Source organism: Cucurbita pepo, chromosome 13 (assembly GCF_057944985.1).
Source record: "Cucurbita pepo subsp. pepo isolate OVF chromosome 13, ASM5794498v1, whole genome shotgun sequence".
NCBI lineage: Eukaryota > Viridiplantae > Streptophyta > Magnoliopsida > Cucurbitales > Cucurbitaceae > Cucurbita > Cucurbita pepo.
This window is the reverse complement of record NC_141810.1, coordinates 13,396,230-13,418,483: the sequence shown is the minus strand read 5'-3', so window position 1 is coordinate 13,418,483 and position 22,254 is coordinate 13,396,230. Positions and strand designations below refer to the sequence as shown.

At 34.1% G+C, this 22,254-nt stretch overlaps 3 protein-coding genes across 8 annotated transcripts; 2 read left to right on the top strand and 1 right to left on the bottom strand.

Moving 5' to 3' along the window:
- Positions 1–116: 116 nt before the first annotated feature.
- LOC111808926 (putative carbohydrate esterase At4g34215) lies at positions 117–1,628 on the top strand. Its single transcript, XM_023695173.2, has 2 exons — positions 117–1,284; positions 1,357–1,628. The coding sequence occupies exons 1-2, from the start codon at positions 739–741 to the stop codon at positions 1,603–1,605; spliced, it is 795 nt and encodes a 264-aa protein (XP_023550941.2). The 5' UTR covers positions 117–738; the 3' UTR covers positions 1,606–1,628.
- Positions 1,629–2,416: 788 nt separating this feature from the next.
- Positions 2,417–12,201, top strand: LOC111808704 (serine/threonine-protein kinase STY8). Of its 3 annotated transcripts, XM_023694851.2 has the most exons (16): positions 2,419–2,865; positions 3,922–4,036; positions 4,683–4,795; positions 4,933–5,052; positions 5,210–5,285; positions 6,251–6,361; positions 7,052–7,102; positions 7,226–7,365; positions 7,510–7,617; positions 8,274–8,347; positions 9,110–9,285; positions 10,143–10,235; positions 10,361–10,441; positions 10,649–10,699; positions 11,451–11,591; positions 11,679–12,201. In XM_023694851.2, exons 1-16 carry the CDS (start codon positions 2,672–2,674, stop codon positions 11,724–11,726), a joined length of 1,692 nt encoding a protein of 563 aa, XP_023550619.2. In that variant the 5' UTR covers positions 2,419–2,671; the 3' UTR covers positions 11,727–12,201. The 3 variants fall into 3 exon arrangements, with proteins under 3 accessions (XP_023550618.2, XP_023550619.2, XP_023550620.2); XM_023694850.2 differs by having other exon boundaries at positions 2,417–2,865; positions 11,451–12,201; XM_023694852.2 differs by having other exon boundaries at positions 2,704–2,865; positions 4,733–4,795; positions 11,451–12,201.
- Positions 12,202–15,229: 3,028 nt separating this feature from the next.
- On the bottom strand, positions 15,230–16,834 carry LOC111809158 (uncharacterized). 4 transcript variants are annotated; one of them, XM_087129509.1, is made up of 3 exons: positions 15,810–16,834; positions 15,669–15,737; positions 15,230–15,497 (listed from the first exon to the last, which is right to left on the bottom strand). In XM_087129509.1, exons 1-2 carry the CDS (start codon positions 16,791–16,793, stop codon positions 15,693–15,695), a joined length of 1,029 nt encoding a protein of 342 aa, XP_086985635.1. In that variant the 5' UTR covers positions 16,794–16,834; the 3' UTR covers positions 15,230–15,497; positions 15,669–15,692. The 4 variants fall into 4 exon arrangements, with proteins under 4 accessions (XP_086985635.1, XP_086985633.1, XP_086985634.1 ...); XM_087129507.1 differs by having other exon boundaries at positions 15,669–15,785; positions 15,858–16,834; XM_087129508.1 differs by having other exon boundaries at positions 15,669–15,776; positions 15,849–16,833.
- Between the last annotated feature and the right edge of the window lie 5,420 nt (positions 16,835–22,254).

Here is a 22,254-nt window from a genome sequence, read left to right as displayed (position 1 = left end):
AACTATGTCTTATTATTTGATCAGAAGGGTCTGTGGAAGATATTGTGAATTGAATTGTGGGTTTAAATGGAGTGATGTATGAATTATGATGATGAGAATCTGGAGGGGAAATCTAAAGGAGGGTGTTGGATAGATTTCTGACCAATGAGAAACAAGTTCTTCATCCGCTCCTCCACCTGGCCGCTTACCACGTTAGCCTCTTTTCAGCCTCATGTTTCACTCCCAATTTCCTGCTGCTATTAGAACATAAATCCTTTTTGGCCCCACCTCTTCTTGTTCGGATATGTAACCTCATGCCTAGTAAAAATAGGAACCATATATATATATACACCTTAGTCCGTGATTTGAATATGTATTTTCTGGATTTAGCCAACCTATTCTTTGTGTTCATCTAGATCGAGTGTGTGAATGTGTGCGTTGTTGTGCAATCCTAACACTACTTCGACCCGTGAAAAAACTATGGATATTAATTTTTATAATAGTTGAGAGAATTCTGCCGCTTCCTATAAAATTTTAGGCTGCTCTAAACAGAAATCCCATGGATGAAAGCCAACGTAAGAGACAACCTTAAAACGGCAAGGAAAAACAGAGAGTTGTAACTCCCGACCTTATTTCATCACAAAAAAACTGCCCAATTCACTAAATAAAGAACCCAAAAACTGCTCTCTCTCTCTATATATATAATTAAGAAGAGCCCAAAACGAAGAAGGCAAAGGTGAAGCAAACCCAGCAAGAAAAATGGCTGCTACTTCTCCGGCCAACATTTTCATACTTGCAGGGCAGAGCAACATGGCAGGCCGAGGCGGCGTCTCCAAAGACCCAACCACAGACAAAAACGTGTGGGATGGTTATATCCCCCCAGAATCTCAACCCAACCAATCCATCTTTCGGTTCACTGCTGATATGGTCTGGGAGCAAGCCCATGAGCCACTCCATTGGGACATAGACGTTGTAAAGACCAATGGGGTTGGACCCGGCATGCCTTTTGCCAATGAGCTTTTGGCTAAAGCAGGCCCGAGCATCGGCACCATCGGTCTGGTTCCGTGTGCCATTGGAGGATCTCACTTGAGAGAATGGGTTAAAGGGACTGATAGGTACACCAAATTGGTTGAACGGATGAAACGTTCGGAAGAACATGGGGGCAAAGTTAAGGGATTCTTTTGGTACCAAGGAGAGTCCGATGCGGCGGTGGAAGAAGAAGCTAAGTCGTACGAGAGAGAGCTGAGCAAATTCTTCACGGACTTGCGTGCAGACATGAACCATCCAGATCTACCCATCATCCTGGTTCGTCATATCTAAACTTAAATCAAAACATATGATATGTTGTGCTGAAATTTGTGTTCTTAAAAACTGCAGGTGAAGATAGTGACCCATGATTTCTTCATAAGCCCAGATTTTGAGTTCAAAGAAGATGTATGGAATGCTCAGGAGGCAGTCACGCAGAAGCTACCAAATGTAAGAATGGTGGACGGTAGGGTGGCGGTGGGGAACTTTGATGAAGGGCTTAACGAAGATAGAGGTCATCTCAACGTCAAATCTGAAGTGAATTTGGGCAAAATGTTTGCTCATTCCTATTATTCAAACTTCGCTCACTTCATTTCCTAATTAATGTGCCTATCAACAAATGAATGATACCCACCCAAAAAAAAAAAAAAAAAAAAAAAAAAAAAAAATTTATGATTTTAATTCTAACCACTAAAGTAAACATTAAATAAATTATGACATGAAATTTCATAAAGTTGGAGGTTCAAATATCATACTTCATCTGTTGTAACAATTCATCAATTTAGTCCGTAAATTTTAAAATATCTCTCATCAACTATTAATACATCTTATACTTAATTTTTTTTGATGGTATCTTTTATCTATTCCATTTTTTAAAAAATTAGACTTATAAATAGAATTTAGAGTTTTAAGGTTTAGGATTTAGCACTCGATTGTTATAAATAGAATTTAGGGTTTTAGGGTTTAGGATTTAGGATTTAGCACCAGTTTGCTGTTACCAATGAGTATTTGTATTGCTTTCTTTTATCTCGTGTTATTTTTTTTTTCTTAGTAATTTTTGATGAAAATAATTTCTATTAAATTGTTTTAATTTCTAATTTATTGTTCAACTATATATATTTTAAAATGAGTTAGATAATGACCAATTTAAACCTATCTCAATTGATTAAAGTATTATATATTCGACCTATCTGAGTTTATGTCTAATATTATAGAATTAATAAAATAAACTAAATCTAGAGATTATTTTTTATTAATTAAAAGTTTAAATTCTCTATTTATTAGTTTTATTTTTTATTTTTATCGAAAGAGTAGGATATTAAAATATTTTAAGGGTGAAATTCAATAATATTTTCAACTAGTAATTAATAGCAAATCATAAGGGTATTTTCGCTAATTACTCAACGTCCCATACTGCAACCTTTTCCATCTTCAACATTAAAATATAATTATTTAAAAATTCTGTTCAAAACGTGGATGACGGAATTGCCCTCCATCTTCATTCCAAATGCCCAACCAGTCCGTCTTCTTCCCCTAGATGCTATCAACAGTCAAAGATCCTCTCTACTGATCCCTAAGTATTCCCAAACTACTTCTCTGCCATTTCTCCTCCAATTTTCCTCTCTCGCTTTCTTTCCCATGACCTTTCCTCGTCTCTGTTGATTCCATGGCGGATATGGATTTCGTCGAGGGTGTTGGAGAGAGTTCTTCGCCGCCTCGAAGCTTCGGTGGCTTCTGTGCTGTCCACGATGTTCGGAACGATGTTTATACCCGGTTAGTTGAGCGTGGACACGAGGAGGCAGTTTCTAATCCCCAATTTCGCCAGAACTTGGATGCGCACTTCAATCGCTTGCCTCCGAGGTAGTTTATTTCGATTTTATTTGATCGCGATTTGGATATTTGGCTTCCTAAATCTTGCTCTGCTATTTTTTATGTGCTCTCTCCCTTCTTTTTATATATTTGTAATTGATTTTGAGCTGCTTTAATGGAGTGAGTGTAAATGCATTTGCATCCTTGCTTTAATATAGTTTGTCTAACTCCACTGATTAGTGGTTGCTACTTTTGGTGGATTAATTTTCTTCGGAATTCTTCTTTCTAATACGCATCTGCCATAATCCTACTGATTCTGCTTAATCTATATGTTGTTTTCTGATGCTGGGAAAGTTCGTTTGGTAACGGTTCCTTTTCTAATTTTCCGTTTCTGAAATTTAGTTGGCTGTCTGCATGTATAATTTTTTTGATTGATTATTTGTCTTTAAAAAATACTTTTGGATTATTGGTCATCAAGTTTGGAAACAAGAATATTTTCGTTTAAATTACGTTTTTTAGTTCTTAAAATTTAGGCCAGACCTCAAAAACGTGTTCAGAAAGGAAATAGGTAACTGATTTATTGGTTGACATTTGTTAAATTTTGAATTGACTAAACTTGTTTGGCGTAAGGTTGAACTTTCCAGCTTAAGAACATAGTGTGGTACTTTGCTATCATATCCCTGGTTAAATGCCTGGATAAGAAATTTACTAATCTTAAGAAATTACATAAGAACTTACATAAGAACTTTACTAATCTTAGGATCAGGACTTGATCGTACTATAGAATTTATCTAGTTTTATTGTGTCATCTTGGATTTTCTGGATAAGAAATTTACTAATCTTATCAAAGACCACCGGAAGCTCTTTTTATAACTTACATTCCAGTGACTTGGGCTTGGCTGATACCTCATCTTCATCCCCTATTTCGTGTATCAATTTTAGATTGTGCTTCTCGTAAGATGATAAAATATGGAATTCTTACTGGCTGATGAGTATGTAAGTAGTATAACATGTTAAAATTACTTGGGCTATATCACCGGGTAGGGATGATCTACTCCATTCTCTTTAAATTATTAACTTCTTGGTTATTTATAATTATTCTGTCAGTTATGGACTTGATATTAACATGGAGAAGGTGGAAGATGTTTTGTTACATCAAAAGCTTCTTTCCCTGGCGAAGGATCCTGAGAAGTGCCCTGTTTACCACATTCGTTTTCTGGAGGTATTTTTTCAATTTCATTTGTTTAATTTTTAGTGGAAACTAATGGGCAGTGTTGCTTGGTTCTAAACGTTCTTATAGTTTTGTGCATAGAGTGTGATAATGCCAAACATATGGCGGAAAACATATAACCTGGGGCAAAAATTAGAAAAATGGCTCGCAGAATGAGAAAGATATATTCAGTTTCCTATTCATGACTAGTTAGAGAGGGTGACAATTTGAAATTACTATATTATGAGGCCATAACCACCACTGCTGAAGGTAAGACTTCCTAATATCAGAGGGAAAAAAACTGAGGATGGCGCATTACTAGGGACTGCATCAAATTGCCATTTGGTTCAAGAGGAATGAGGAAATTTTTAAAAATTGATACGAGGATGTTGACAATAGTTGGATTTGATAGTTGATGGTTTAAAATGTTGTTGTGAAGTCTTTGTATTTTCGTTCTTCTTTTGTCCGTTGTAGTTAGATAGGCAATTATTGTGCAACATTTCATAATGATTACTCATATCTCTGTAGCCCTGTATAAAATCTCTCTTATCAATATACTCTTCATTTTTATTAAATAAAGTTTGTATGTTGTTTGTTTAAGCTTTGGTTTAGTGGTCGGAGGTTTTATTTCTCTACATTTTTCTTGTTGATTTTGTAGCACTTAAGTACTAAGTCAGATGGCAATGATGATCACGTTTTTATTGATAGTATTCTATTAAGTGGCTCATCTAATGAAGCAGCTGATAGAAGACTTCCACTGTCGCACGAGAGGTAATTATTGTACTTATTGCATTTTCATTATTAGGCTAACGGTCTCTCCCTCCTTGCTACCTTCTCTCCAATATCTTAGTTTTCTTTCGTCAAATATTTGATTTGTGTTAATTGATTTCTTAATCATTGCTTTGTAGAACTCAAGGAAATATAATTGACTTTGAGCCTTGTTCCAAGCTTGAGGACTTAAATTTGGATGTTGGAAAGAACTCAAAGGCCATGGGTGAGAGATATTATAAGGACAATTTTTCCAAAAGGTATAATTTAATTTGAAGTGGGAGGAATTTTTTATTAACACGCGTGTTTGTATTCACTATTTCTGTGAATTTATCATATTGTAAATTCTTGTAGCTCTCGTCAGGGTTCAAATTTTTGACATGTAGTTATTTTCGGCTATCTATATAATAAATGCAGGCAGGGCAGTATTGCACATGTTCCAATACATGAAGTGATATTTTCAACGATTGACAAGCCAAAGCTTCTTAGCCAGGTAAGCTGGAATTACTGTTTTGTCTTCTATTTTTTGTGATTGTATTTACATCAATCTTTTGGCGAGGCAAAACTTCTTAGTCAGGCATGCTCATTGAAGTCTTGTTCTTATGCTCCTGTCTAATGGAGTTTACATATATAAGGCTGGAATTCTACTGTGTTTAGCATTCCTACTAGCTTATGGTACAATCTTTAGAAGATGGCTTTAAAAGAACAACAGAACTTATAACAAGGGCAGAAACTTTTTGATAGTTTATTATTATTTTGTTATCAGTTTTAGTGGCTGCATTATTTTGGTGATGATACTATATTTTGAGCAAGTCAAGTCTGAATGAGCTTTTGGGCAAATGAAAAAAAAAAAAAAAAAAAATTATTTCAGTAAGAATCCATTTCATTGAAAGAATGAAATATACCAGTGGCAGTCCTTATGTTCAACTGAGGGGGCAATATACTTTTTTTTCTTTAAAGGGCTATGTGATATAAGAAGGGAATACCATGTCTATATTTATTATAGATAGGAACGGGAATAGTCACAAAAGCAGTTAAACCTACACTCCGTGAAGAAGTAACAAAAAGATATAGTGAGCCAAATTTCACAGTTCCCTTTCTTACTATGCTGAACGACTTCAATTCCTGTATAATAAAAAATTCCTAAAAACAAGTGGCCCTGACAGCGTTGGACCACAAACACAGAGTTATTCTAACTGACAGAGAAAACACCAATTAATGCATGGAATTGATATTGAAAATTAAGTGTACACAAATTGAGAGCTAGAAGCTTCTATCAAAGATGATTAGTAAACGAACAATCTATCATGAGGCGATTAATACTCATACTTGGTGTTGAGAATAATTCAACTTCTATCCTAGTCATTTGCTCATGCCAGCTGGTCATTGGTATGAAAGTATCAGTATGGTAGAATTCAGACTGGTTTTTTCTAACGCCTTATCAGTTTTTTTTCCTAGCTTTCTGCTTTGCTTTCTGATATAGGACTTAACATCCGAGAAGCACATGTGTTTTCGACATCTGATGATTACTCCTTGGATGTATTTGTCGTGGATGGATGGCCTGTTGAGGTACAGCATTGTGATATATGCTAAATGTATACTTTGCCGTTTCTACTGCACTGTTATTTGTATTTTATGTTCTTGTTTGATTTTTATTTTATTTTTTATTGACGTATTCCCATCCTTGTAACTGGTATTGTATGATGATATACAATTATCATATGGCATGATAGGAAGATCTTATATATCTTTGCTATTTGGCTCAAAATTGCCTTCTTTTTTTCCTCGTTGCTCGTTCCCAACTTCATGTTATTTCACTCTCTGGCCTTAAGAAAAAATGTTCTGTAGTTCGATGAACTGTAAATTTACTCTGAATTCTTACTCTGTTATTTAGTCGGCCTTTTAAGTTGCATGTATGCAGCAACCACCCCAAAAGTAATCCGCATTCAAATGTTGGGATTAGAGTGGTAGTGCTTGCCCAGCTGATTGTCTGATCTTTCAACATGTCTATTTTAAATCAAGGCCTGAAACCTGTATGAGATTTTTGGATATGACGTCTAACAAAGATTCTTCACATTTTGCATCTGTATCTTACAATTTTAAATGGAACATGGTATCTGATGGGTTAATTAAAAAAATTATGTTTTTGTCCCAGAACAGAAACCTTCTAATATTTTAAGAGTGATCGGTATTATGTGTGCTTTATGACATGATCTGTGCTGAGTCTAAATGTTGCTGACTTGGCAATCTTGTGACCAGGAAACTGGTGGTTTGTATGAAGCTATGGAAAAAGCAGTGGCTAGATATGAGGTAAATTGTGTTTTTTCTATTGCCTGTGATAGAAGATTGTTTGAAACCTGATTTCCACCCCTTTTCCCTTTTGAAAGAGAGAATAAGAAGGAAATAATGTAACTTCTTTCAATGTAATGCCAGGGGTCATGGTCTGGTTCTTCACATTCTCATCCAGCAGTCAAGAAAACATTAGACGCCCAGAAAAAACCAGAAGATTGGGAAATAAATAGACGGTTACTGAAGATAGGTGAAAGAATTGCATCTGGATCTTGTGGTGATTTGTAAGTTTGAACTGAAATTCACTTTTCTTTGACAATGTGGAGAATAGGAAAAAAAAAAAAAAAAGAAGGGAACAAAGGCTTCTAGAAGGGATTATTCATCTTCCATAGTAGCTGTACCGTGGATTATTCATCTCCCATCTGCAGGTATCATGGATTATATCTTGGTCATGATGTAGCTGTCAAGATATTAAGATCTGAAGATCTAAATGATGATTTAGAGGATGAATTCAATCAAGAAGTGGCAATTCTCAGGTAATTTTGATAGTTATGTCCCAAAATTATTGTACTGTAAATTTAAGAATTCATTGATCATTTCTGCCGGAGGACACCGTCCCTTGATGGCAGTCATTTTTCTTGCTTATTTATGGCTAATATTTTCTTGCGAACTTCTACATCTTAATAGTTTATTTAGTTAAATCATGCAGAACATGTGCGCTGTTTCAGCTTGAAAGTATACATGCTGGTAGATGCACATTTTTCACAAAGTGACATTTCTAGAGGAGATATGTTTGGATACTTTACATATAGGGGGCCTTCAGTTGTTTTAATTACTGTTCAATTAATGAATTTGAAATGAACTGCATTCCTGAAAAAGAAATTGCAAATATGATGTTCATAAAATTCCTTGCGTTCAAACATTGTAAAAGAATTAAATACATTCGTATCTAAAGGATCTTCTGGCAGACAGTGACATTGTTTAGTAGCTGCAGATTCAAAATCTTCAAATTCGTCGAACTGTTTTGATGTTTCCCACTCCACATTTTCCCCAATCCCTCGATAATAGTTTCCTTTTATTTCAACATTTATGAAGGGATATTTTGGGAGTTATATTTTTTAATCAATTTATTATTGGTGTATCTACCGCCATACATCCTTTGTGAAGGGATCTTAATTAATCTGAAATGCAGGAAGGTCCAGCACAAAAATGTAGTTCGTTTTATAGGTGCGTGTACAAACTCTCCACATTTGTGTATTGTAACAGGTACGGAAATCTCTGCTCTATTGTTCCTTCTTTTAATATTTTATTTCCTCTTTTTTCATCAATTTTGGTTAGTTTCTTGTACGATCTTCTTCTGTAGTTTTACATGTATATCTTGATAGATGTTTGCCTGCTTCTTACAAGAGTTGCATGCTAAAAAGCGCAATACTGCTCCAATCAGAAGATTCAAGCGAAGCTCTCCTAACTTCATGTTCTAGTGAAAGGTTTTGATGGAGGTCAACTTTGTTACGACAAATAGTTATGTCCTTGGAGACTAAGTTGGCTATCTGAAATTTGCCTGACATTAGTTTTGGCCAATAGATAAAACTACCAATTTTATGGTTTTTTTTTTTTTTTTTTTCCTTTTTGAAAAGGCAATAAAAGTTTCCTTTTGTTTTAGGATGAACATAGTATCTTCACAAGGTTTAAATTTCATTATAAGAAGCGTTAGTAACTCAACATTGACATTTGCATTCACCGTAGTATCCGGAGGATATTATAGTGCTTTGCGTTAGTCTTGAAGCAAAGAAATACAGAGGGGTGGGTGGTAGTTTTGTTGCAATAGTACTAATGTAGGGAAATTTTATTGCATTTTTGTAGCTCCATCTGTATTTATACTTCACCCCCGAAATGCCTAATTTGGCTTGCGTTCTGGATTGGAAATTGGTCCTTAAAGTTCACTTTCTTCTGTAGTTCTGTTTTATTGCATTTGTGTTCTAACTGTATTATTCAAATACAATTTTTAAAATTTGTCGTTTCTTGCAGAGTATATGCCAGGAGGGAGTCTTTATGATTACTTGCACAAGAATCATTGCGTGTTGAAGCTCTCACAACTGCTGAAGTTTGCTATTGATGTTTGTGAAGGAATGGAGTACTTACATTTAAATGACATTATTCATAGAGACTTGAAGACAGCAAACCTGCTAATGAACACTCAACATGTAAGATTACAGTAGTGTGGGCATCTTAAACGATTTTTTGATATCAAACGGGTTTTATATGAATTAGGTGTTGGAAGATAACAGAATGAAAATATATTTGAAAGTTGTTTTGGGGTTTGGAAGGAGTCATTCCATCCGCTGGATAAAGGGAAAAAGAAAGAGGAGTAAGCATACTAAAATAGCTATTGTAAACGAGATATTACTCTAAGCTCTAATATGATCATTTAGAACGGGAGATGTACAAATTCACTCTACCATCAACAATTAACATTCACTGTTGTCCTGAGCTGACTGAAAAAGAAAATATATTAACTGGTGTCATGTTGCTAATACGAAATACATGTGAAAGCGTCTTCACATATTACTGTTACTTTCTATTGGCATTTTGGACTAAATTAGATACACAACGTGATGGACTTTTGTATTAGTGGTTAACATTGCTGGGATCCTCTGGTTGTTTTGATCATTTCTTTAACTGTTGAAGCAGTTGTACACTTATATTACTTGTGTGGAATTTTGGAGCAGGATTTGCATGTGTTTCCTGAGTTGTACATTTGTTTATTCTCTTGTTAAAAGATAGTACTGCCAACATAGAAAGAGAGCTGAAAATAGGAAACTGTTTTTGTAGATTACACTTCCACATAATGTTCTTCTTATAAATTTTCTTCTCACAATTACTTCCTGTTGATTTAGCGAGTCTCATTTAGAAGTTTCGTTTGCTTTCATCCTATGGAGAATCAATGGAGGCCAAGGAAATAAGCCAGTATTCTCGTAGTGATGTGCTTTTATGAGCTTGTACTAAATATGGATTTTAATCTACTAACATGTAAAAGGCATGTACTTTTTTTGCATTCAAGGTTGTGAAGGTGGCAGATTTTGGAGTTGCGCGATACCAGAGTCAAGGAGTAATGACAGCAGAAACTGGAACATACAGATGGATGGCACCTGAGGTGATAATCTGTCGGAGGATATTGACAAATTACCATGCCACTTGCTTAATTTCCTAATTTATAGTATTGGCAGCATTTCAATTTGACTTCAATCTTTTTGCTTTGATTTTACTTTTCACCTCAAGGTAATAAATCATCTGCCATATGATCAGAAAGCAGATATTTTCAGTTTTGCGATTGTGCTTTGGGAACTAGTAACAGCAAAGGTACATCTCAAGTCGACTACAATGTTACATTTCCTTATTTATTTATATTTTTTTGCTTGCTTGTCTTTTAGGGCAGCTAGTACTGTGCAATATTGTATATAAGATGATAACATATCTTTATCATTTTTTTGTTGATCGCTTAATAGTGAGAGGACAATTACTCCATGCTTTTGATTATTCTTTTAACCAAAGCTTTTGGTATCTCAGGTTCCGTATGATTCCATGACACCATTGCAAGCCGCCCTTGGAGTAAGACAGGTTTGTGTATGTCCTAATTTTTTGTGCATTACTTATTTTTTTGGTAAGCAACTGAGCTTCCATTGAGAAAAATAAGAAAAAAGAAAAAAGAAAAAGAAAACTCCAGCCCAACAAAAAAATGAGACTCCAAGAAACTACAAAAAAGAACTACAATCCAACAAAATCAAACGAAAGGTAGTCCTAGTTACAAAAAGGCTTAGTGACACATGTCCATGTTGAACCTCACCACCTCCCAAACCTCATCACACGACCTCTCCATCTCTCTAGCAATCCTATTGTTTCCATAAAATAATCAGCTAGCTTGCCCCAATAAATTGCCTGAAAAGGCCAACTGAGCATCTCCTCAATAATAGTTTAGCCATTGCCACTCCAAGCTAGAAATATATGAGAAGACTCATTTCTTTCTTCCCTTCTATAGAGCACCTATGTACCAATGATAAATGGGGAAATTTGACGTAGCTGCTGTATGCATCTCAGTTTGATTAAAAAAAAAAAAAAGAGGGAAAAAAAGTCATGCCTATTATACATAAATGGGGAACTAAAAACGTACCAAACTAAACAGAAGATTCAATTTACAGATCGTGAAAGGAAAGATGGGGGCAATCGAAGAAGGTTGCTGTTTATAATATAAAGAACAACATCAAAATAAATAGGATGATTTAGAAGAATGCTCCGGTTGCTGTATTATTTCCCCTTTAGCGACTTGGCAGAATACAGTATTCTAGGCTTAGACTTCATAATCTGTTTTCAGGGACTGCGTCCAGATCTTCCCAAAAATGCTCACCCCAAATTGTTGGATTTGATGCGACGATGTTGGGATGCAGAACCTGAAAATCGGCCTCCATTTACTGAGATAAAAGTTGAACTTGAAAATCTGCTCGAAGAAGTTCAGGTATACCTCCTCCATCTTGTCTTTACAACCTCATGCACAATACACAACATGATACCCTTCTAACTTTCTGATCCCATGTGTACTTAGATGTGTACAAAATATGAAGAAAACTATGCAGCAGTTAATGGCAGCTAATGTAGCTGTAGAAGTGCAGGGCTTTATCCTGTATTTTCCGTGAGGTATTTATTTTGTTTACCACTTCTGGTTCTTCATATAGTTACACAAATATTGTACATCTGGGAGAGAAAGAAGTATAGAGGCGGCGCTGTGCAAAAAGAGAAAAGAAAAAGCATGTTCTCATTACAAAAATACTTGTTGCCACGAGGATGTTTTCAGTAAATATAGTAAAATTATCTGTTTTTAGCCTTTCAAGTTGTTCAGTGGCCCATAGGTGCATATACATTCTTGGTTCTCCCCACTTATTTAGAGGCTATACCATACATTATAGAAAATTGGCAGCCTTATATCAGCTTGCCAAAAACTTACAATTATTATTAGGTAATTGGATTCTTTCTGATTTCTTTTTGTTCTTGTAAGGAACTTTAATCTCGTGTTTGTTTTGGGAAAACTATTCACCAATTTGTGTATTAAGGAATTTTCTTTATTGAAAGGAAGAGCAGGGAAAAGTAGTAGATAGTTTCCAAATTGGATCACATTCTTGCCTTTGAAGCAAAGATGATTAAGAACTGAAGACTTTTTGCAACTTTATTCAAATTTTGCTGTCTTAGTCGATGAAGCTTTAGGTTATTAAAATAGAAATGATTCCCTAAGACAATATCTGCACATTGCAAGGGAAATGGGCAAGATTTATATGACTATGATTAGTCTTCTGGAAACCCAAAGGGAAAGCCACCAAGCTTCTCTTTGAAAATATGATTAGCCTAATTGGTCTGTTGCAGCCTTGTTTGTGCAAGCTTCTCTTTGAATTTAAAGATAATTGAAGTTTATGTTCTTCCTCTTCCCCAAGAAAGCCAACTCCAATACCATTAAAATAGTTTGAATATACGTCTGCTTTTGTGTACCGTTTAAGCTTACTGTTAGTATATATTATTCTTTTTAGGCTTTTCTGTTTGGAGTTCTCCTCAACGATTAAAACGCGTCTGCTAGGGAGAGATTTTCTACACCCTTAGACTGGATGATTCGTTCCCATTCTTAACCAATGAAAGTAGAATCATGTTCTAAGTTCACTTGTGTCAATAAAAATAAACAAAAAATATATAACTCTATTTGATATAAGAGAGAAAGGAAAAACGTAAATTCGAGATTCATAGGAAACAATCAAAGATTAGTATTTCCGAAGTTTTCTTTATGTCTAGTCGATCTTTTGAAAATCCTAAAAAGTAAACTTAGCATCATGAAGTTTTTCCTAATGTCTACTTTGATCTTTCGGAAACCCTAAACAATAAAATTAGCATCTCGAAGTTTTTCCTCGAAGTTTTTCCTAATGTCTACTTCGATCTTTCGAAAATCCTAAAAAGTAAAATTAGCATCTCGAAGTTTTCTTTCTCAAATGTCTACTTTAATCTTTTGAAAACTCTAAAAGTAAAATCACCTCAAAGACAACTTTTTCTTAATTTTGTAGAATGATTCTAGAACGCGTTTTTGCCATTGTTCTTGATATAATCAATCCCACTTGGATTCTTCTTGTTGTTTCATAGCAACAACTGTTGTCCCTTTTTTTCCTTTTCTTCTCTGTTCTCAAATGGACAAAGTGAGGTTTGATGTATGCATGTGAACCTAACCCCACTTTTCAACCATACCCCCATCAATATATACGATCACTACTGCTTACCATTCAGATCGATAAATTTTTCACAATTTAGTACTTTAAAATAGATACAAATTATGTATATATAATTCAAAACTTGCATTTATGTATCTTAGGAAGATGAGATAATATACAATTGAAAAGAAAAAAAAAAAAAAAAGGGATCAATTCGTTTAAGATAAAAATATTCTAGAGAACGGATGACTCAAAAGACCCGATCAACTCAATTAAACTCATCAATTTGAGTTGAGTTATAACTTATTTGGGTTGAGTTGGGTTCATATAAATGAATTTATTTATTTTAAAGTTGTTAGAATGTAATTTTTCAAAACATGTATTGAAATGGTGTAATAAATCTTTATTCTAAACAAAAATATATTTTACCGATTAACATTTTAATTTTTCATAAAACAAAAAAGTAAATAACCAACCCAAACAATCTAATCCGGTCTAAATATTTTATAGTTGGGTTGAATTGGGTTCATTATTTAAGAAAATCCGTTTGAGTAAAAAAAAATTACAATCGAGTAACTGGGCTAAGTCCAAAATATGTCTCAACCATATAGAATGTACTGAATCGAAAAACGACCTATTTTTTAATAGAAAACCTAAGTAAAACAATAATCCATATTTTAATGAGACGATCGTATTTGTATTCGAGGATGTCCGAAGTTGCATAGATGTGTACCCATGATAGAGTGTCGAATTTGAGGAGTATTAAAAAGGGCAAAGCATAAAAGTCATTAAATACGACAATATTACTTTCTTGAAAACGTGTGGGGTTCGTAAAGTAAAATTCCTTTGCCATTTGTTTTGATATTATTCAAAAGCTTTAGAATCATTTTTGGGACAAAAACAAATTGTAAAGGATTCCATTCATATGCCATAATTAAATTACAATGCATTTTCCTCATATTATTTAAATTACTTTTGTTTAAAAAATATATTATTATCTTCGATCTTTTATGAACGTCCCGCAATTATATTTGGAATAAAAATTATTTAAAATTTTGAACAAAAATTTAGATCACAACCCATTTTAAATCATCACGACATCGTTTTAGGTCTAAACTTTCGTTAGAAATTTTTAAAGATTTGTCCTTCAAAAAATGATTAATGCTGTGAGTGAAACTTTGGTTGATTTTAGGGGTTTATTCTCTATTTTACTAGAATTGGAGATTTTTTAAAACCGACTAAACTCGTTCTATATTCACAATAAAGTTGACACAATAAAATTGAAATGATTTGTCCGATATATAAAATTTTAAGAAAATTAAAATTAAAATAACTGATTAATATATATTCTAAACGAAGAGATAAGTTGTTTAGATTTCAAATTAAAAAACGAATGTTAATATAAAGTCAAAAATGACAATTTAGCTCGAGTGTTTGGCATAGAATAATCACCGACCCGAAAGTTGATAGCAATTATTGTGGATGGGGCCCTTTATGATTGGATTGACCATATAAAAATAAAAAGAACCAACTTTCATTTATGTCAAAAGAAGGAACATTTTGCTAACCTATTGACTTAGTTGTTGAGTAAGGGCTGGGGAAGGTACAACTATGCATGCTGAGTCACGGGCAACGCTTCGAAAAGCAAACACGAGTTAGGTGGCGTTATTATAGCAAGAGATAGGTCGATCTCTGCTCCATTTACAATCTTTTTCAATTGAAAATGATATTGTATATACCGAGTAAACCAGACATCGGAACATTCAAACTAACACATAGTTCAAATAGGCTTCAAACTTTGATAACGTTTTAAATTTTATACATGTCTTGTAACGATGTATTAATCAATACCACTTACTTTGACGATAATACCCTTAATCGTGATTTTTTAATAGAAGGAAATGGAAGTTTGGGATGAGAAAAGTTGGAATGCATTTATTGAGATATGTAAACGTAAAAGAAAGCATAATAAGGTGTGGTTTGAGCAAAATAAGGTAGAGACAAAGACAACATGGGAATATGTCTTAGAAGGAAATACATTAATTAAAAAAAAACTCCATTAATTATGATATTTGCGATAAAATAGAAACACCAAACTAAAATTCACACTGTTCTTCAAATATTTCAACGAACACTCTTATTTTGACTTCCATGTCTTAATAATATATTCTCATCTCGTCTTCCTGCACCAAATAAAACAAATGAATAAATTAATAAATGAAGAACAGTCCAAAATTTAGTGGTAGGGCAACAAAATTTTTATTGTGACGTTTCTATGTGGATTGAAAGTAACATGTTTTAATTTTGTGCTATTTACGTGGAAAAAAGACAATGAGATTTGGTGGGTAAATTACCTTGGTATAAAGAGCGTTTAATTCCTAGTAGTGTGGAGGTGGTGGTGATGAGTAGTAATAGACGGGTGGTGGTGGAGAGTGGTACACTGGTGGCGGTGGAGAGTGGTACACCGGTGGCGGTGGAGAGTGGTATACTGGTGGCGGTGGAGAGTGGTACACCGGTGGCGGTGGAGAGTGGTATACTGGTGGTGGGTAGTATACCTTCTTAGGTGGTGGTGGTGAGTAGATGGGAGGTGGGTAGTATACCTTCTTAGGTGGTGGTGGTGAGTAGACGGGTGGTGGGTAGTATACCTTCTTGGGTGGTGGTGGAGAATGGTACACGGGAGGTGGGTAGTAAACCTTCTTTGGTGGTGGAGGAGAGTAGACGGGTGGTGGGTAGTATACCTTCTTAGGTGGTGGAGGAGAGTAGACTGGTGGTGGGTAGTATACCTTCTTTGGTGGTGGGGGAGAATGATAAACGGGAGGTGGGTAGTATACTTTCTTAGGTGGTGGAGGAGAATGATACACGGGAGGTGGGTAGTATACCTTCTTAGGTGGTGGAGGAGAATGATACACGGGAGGTGGGTAGTATACCTTCTTGGGTGGTGGTGGAGAATGGTAGACGGGAGGTGGATAATACACCTTCTTAGGTGGTGGAGGAGAGTGGTAAACCGGAGGTGGATAGTACACCTTCTTAGGCGGTGGTGGAGAGTGGTAAACAGGAGGTGGGTAATACACCTTCTTAGGAGGTGGCGGAGAGTGGTAGACAGGAGGTGGATAATACACCTTAGGGGGAGGTGGAGAATGGTAAACAGGAGGTGGGTAGTACACCTTCGGTGGTGGTGGTGGCGATTTCACAGGAGGTGGGTAATACACCTTCTTAGGTGGCGGAGGAGAGTGATAAACAGGAGGTGGGTAGTACACCTTAGGTGGTGGCGGAGAGTGATAAACCGGAGGTGGGTAGTAAGACTTCTTGGGAGGTGGTGGAGAATGGTATACTGGAGGCGGGTAGTATACCTTCTTAGGGGGCGGGGGAGGCGAGGCATAGACATAATTAGCACTCGTGGTAGATGGCAAGTTTAGTGAAAGGATAGCAAGAAAGGCACCAAAAAGGAGAGGAGCCCATGAAGATCCCATTTTTCCCATCCTAAGGAATGGATTGGTGGGTTTCCACAACACCTCCCCTCCCCTTTATATAGCTTCAGCCTTTTACCCACTTTACTCACTCAAAGCTAGGGTGAAATTAAATTAATGTTACACACACCTACTATTGTCGGTAGACGACTTAGGGTTATAATAATAATAATCATATAATATATGATTTTGGGCATTAAAGATGTGAGATTTGGCAATAATTATAGGACTAAACTTAGAATATTACAGCAAATGTTAATTAAATTATGTCACTCTAAATCTCATGCATGATATTAAAATGATAGTGTATAGTGTATGAAAGTGGGTGGGGTTGGATGAATTTAGGAAGGGTTGATGGGAGTGGGACCAGGCGGCTTGACTTTTTCTTCGTCTAATTTTAAGATTGGATTAATGGGTGTGGTCCAAGTTGTAGGGTTGCTTGCATGCCCTTGCCTTGTTTGACTCCATGTCTACTATTCAAACCTTGCTACTACTCATGTCTCTTTCTTTTCCCATTCCAAACCACTTCCCATTGTGTTCGTGCTTCCATATGGTTTACGTGTTCGAGTACTATATACTATATTGATATCGATCGATTACTAACTTTGTCATGTCAATACTTTCGATAATTGTCATAGCTTTACTTTGGCTCGTTACGTTCGCGGTTTTAAAACGTGTTGACTAGGGAGAGGTTTCCACACCCTTGTAAGGAAGATTTTGTTCCCTTCTCCAACCTGCTTGAAAGAGGTTTCCCCACTTTTATAAGGAAGATTTTGTTTTCCTCTCCAACCCATGTGGGATCTCACCATTCACATCCTTTGGGGACCTAACATCCTTGTTGGCACACCGCTCGGTGTTTGGCTCTGATACCATTTGTAATTGCTCAAACCCACCGTTAACAGATATTGTTCACTTTGACCCGTTATATATCGCTGTCAACCCACGATTTTAAAACGTGTCTATTCCTCTCTCTAACTAATGTGAGATCTCATGTATAATTCTTGAACTTTCCGAAAATTAAATTATTGATTTTAGGTTTTGGGGAATAGTCTATTACGTAAATGATTTACCTAAAAATATTATTTTTGATGTGATGATTATGTTTTATATTTAAAAATTAATGTTTTTTTTTTTTTTTTGGGATATTTTGTAAAACTACTTTATTTCTAAAAAAAAAATATATTAAAAACACCTTTATCTTTTTGTTTGGTTGATTCCAACTACTCTCATCTTCCTACTTTTCTCCAATTTAATAAACTATAAACTTCAATTACTTTTATATATATATATATATATATATATATATATATATATATATATATTTCACAAATTAATGAATTTTATTTCTATGTACATAAATCATTGAAAATTTTATTTTATAAATAATTTACCGGTATCTTTCAAATAAAATAAATGATAACAATCATGCACCTTGTAAGGTAAGCGCGGATTGAAAAAAGTAGGTAATTCAGGCGTAAGCGCAACTCATCATTTCAGCGTACCGTCCCTTCTTCTCACTAAGCCACTTCGTCCTCGCGTTTGAACAGAATTTGATTTCAAGCCTTGCCCGAGAATCTTTGCTTGGGAGCACCTTAGTTGAAACTATACGCGAGTCCTAGAAGAAAGAATTTGCCTAACTACATGCGAAAGCTTTTCCTTACGCTGGATTGACAAATCATCCTTTGGGCCATACCCGCACTTGCAGTCAACCTTTTAAATTATTATAAAAAATTATTGTAAATAATATCGTGCAACCTTTCTAATCATATATTCGTTAGTTCTCAGGTTAATTTCATACTTTATTTTAAAGATTTTTTTTTTTTCTATTAACCACTTTAAAAGTTCGAGTATAATTTAACCTTTTGATAATTAAAAAATATAAAAATAAAATATCTTAATCAGTTAATAAATATAAAAATGTTATATAAGTATAATTCAAAATTTATTTTAAAAAGTTTAATTTAGACCAAACAAAGGCATATGATTTATAAATTAAATTCTTATATAATTAAAAAATATTTTTAAAAAAATAAAGGTGGAATAAGAGGACAAAAATTCATAAATATTTTCTTGTGATTTATTCTCAATTAATTAATAATTATTTCATAATGAGTTGTTAGTCAATGAGTTCCCAATTGTTTTTTATAACGTCAATATGAACATATGACATTTTTGGCCTTTGGTATATATATAATATATATGAGTAATAATAAATTAATTTATGGGGAAAATCCATAAAATAATTTTAAAAAATAGAGTAATAAATAAAAGGAGTGGTTACAGAATTAGTCAATTATGTGTGGAATTTTTTATTTTCAATATTATTATCTGAAAATAGCTGTCAAATTATAATTCTTTTACTTCCCCCAATTTCTTATCCAAAAATTAGGTCTAAATCTGACTCATCATGGTCAAATTGGGTTTTAATAATATGTAAATCTAATTTCAATATTAAAATAATTAAGCATGCCTCATATTCATATTTTTTTATAAAATATATATATATATATATATATATATATATTTTAGTATTTAAAATTTATATATTCCTCGTCAAAATATATACGCAAAACTACGATAAAAATTATTTTTACAGACCTATATAAGTCATTTCACCCTGTTTTATTTTCACTCACCTGCATCGAAATTTTTTTTAATGGTGCACTTTATTAATATAGGTAATAATTATATATATATATATATATTATTAAAATAAGGTTTACTGAATCCGTCTAATTTAATATTAAAAATATTTATTTATTTTTAAACTTTTTTCCTTTTTGACTTTAATTTCAGCTCTTATCAGTTATCCAACACATATATATTTTATTATTATTATTATTATTTTTTTCCAATCTTAATTATTTAAATAACTCCAAGTTGTGGTGGCTGTCATTTCTTTAATGCCCATTTTCTTAAATCTTTAAGATTGAATTTGAAATTTTCATATATATTTTTTACGTCAAAATAATATCAATTTTCCAATATCCCACCTACATAAAAATGCAAAATTCGATATATTTCTCGGAATTTTTGTTAATATTTCTCGTTATGTTGGGTTCGATTTATTTAGATTCTTATAATACACGTTAACTAAAAGAAACCAAACAAGAAAATCTTGATTACCCCGAACAACAATCAAATATATCATAAACATCAAACCACATATCGATCAACCCCTTTCGAATTTCTCAATTTTTCTTCGAACCCTATTCCAAAACAAGAGTTTAGAGCCTCGTGTACCAATCCAAACCCGTAATCACTGTGTAACAGTCCATGCTTAAGATTCGGATTTGATACCTGATGGTCCTAGTATTTTCCTTCGACATGGTCACGTCATCTAATCTTTGCTTTTTAAGAGTGAAGACTATCCTCACAAACCAACATAAGAGTTGCTTTAAGTAAAGCACGCTTAACCATAGAGTTTTATGATTGACCCATCGAAAAAAAAAAACGTGCACCTTATTGGTATAGATAATGACTTTCAATCCTATCATCAAGATCCCACTATATGATATCGGTTTATTCATGTACTTCTCCTTTAGATTCAAGTCCATGAACCGACAGATACAGCATACAAATTTGCGAGTAGGGTGACAAAACTTTAGAGGGTCTCGACGTGTTTCTAATCATCAATTTTGTATTCTATATATTTAAAATCAGGTAGGTGAATGTGTGCAACATGTCTCTACAAACTTTTAATATGGGTGGACAGGTGGCAAGCATTGATAGGTCGTTTTTTTGTTAGTAGTAAAAGTTAGAACATTATTGTAATGAATTATTTGCGATGTTCATAAGTGATGGGTTTTGATTTTGTGTATTAAAACTAATTGAAATGATTGAAAAGATGTAAACATTATGATGGAATTTAATATATGAATATCGGGACATCCGATTTGGTTGAGATATATATTATTTATGAAATATATCTTAGATATTATATTTTAATATTCTTTTCCGTATATTTTATTTTATTCTCAATATTTAATTAGTTTATATTTTAACAGTTATGAATATCAACCAGAATACCCAATTTCGATCCCAATTTTATTCATATTTCTCATTCTTAATAGATTTCAATATGCATTTCCGCATTTGTTTGGATATAAATATCATTTTTTTATTTTTATACAAATTTATTATTGTGTTGTCTCTTTATTTATTAATATTTTCTACAAAATTTAAATAAAATTCGAATAATATTTGCTAAATATTTATATAACTCAGACAAATTTAGGGTCAAAATTGATTTTTTTTTTCTCGATTTAATATTAATAATGATTTTAAAGATAAGAATGATTTGAAAACATACGTGGCAAAGAAATTAGGTAGGGAAGATAAAATTTAATAAAATTTTAAAACACACGATGTGATTAAAGTAATGGAATTGCCATATTTTCAACCTTAATGGAGTGTTGAACGAGTCTTGTTTTGTTTGGTGAAGTGAAATAGCCGAAGAAAATGAGAAAGCTTTAGAAAAGGTCACGTGTTTATTTCTTATAAAGCACGTTATTGGTATAGATAGTGACTTTCAATTGTTTTAAATTTTTCTTAATCATTTTATACTCAGAGTCGTTCTTATTTAGATGTAGTATCGGTTCATTTGTATATATCTGGTTGGTTCGAGGGTTAGAGTTTGAGTTGAGTTAATGTTGTATTAATTGTTGTGACCTATTTTGCCATTTTGAGATATAAGGGGTGTTGTGATGTATTTATGACTATTAATGTTGTTGGAAGGCCCATTTAGTTTATTGCTTAAGTAGGCATCTTAAGCCCAATTGGGTTAAGCTTCTAATGTAATGTATTGGAATAACAAATAGGCTTCAAAATTTGAGAAGATAGCATCCAGACATTAGGAGAGTGTCACGATCTTGAAGGGAGGTGGCGGCGATTCAAAGACGAAGCGTGTCGGCTGCTAATCGTTTATCACGACCTATTCCTTAACCAATGATTACGATATATCATTGTTCCCGAAACGGTGAGATTTGACGTTGGTTGGAGGAGAGAAAAGTTCGTGGAAACCTCTTTTTAGTAAACGCGTTTCAAAAATCTTGAGAAGAAATCGAAAGCTCAAAGAGATAATATATACTAGTAATGGGCTTGGACTGTTACAAATGGTATTAGAGCCAGACACTGGACAATGTGCTAGTGAGAAGGTTGAGCCCCAAAGGAGAGTGACATGAGGCAGTGTGCCAGCAAGGACGCTAAGCTTCAAAAGGGTAGATTAGGGGGTCTCACATCGATTGGAGAAGGAAATGAGTGTTAGCGAGGACGTTGGTCCCTGAAAGGAGGTGAATTGTGAGATCCCACATCGGCTGTAGAGGAGAACGAAGCATCTTTTATAGAGGTGAGAAAACCGTGAAGCTGATAGTCATACGTAACGGGGTAAAAATGAATAATATATGCTAATAGTGGGTTTGAGTGGTTGCAAATGTTATCAGAGCCAAATATCGGGCTATGTGCTACCGAGGAG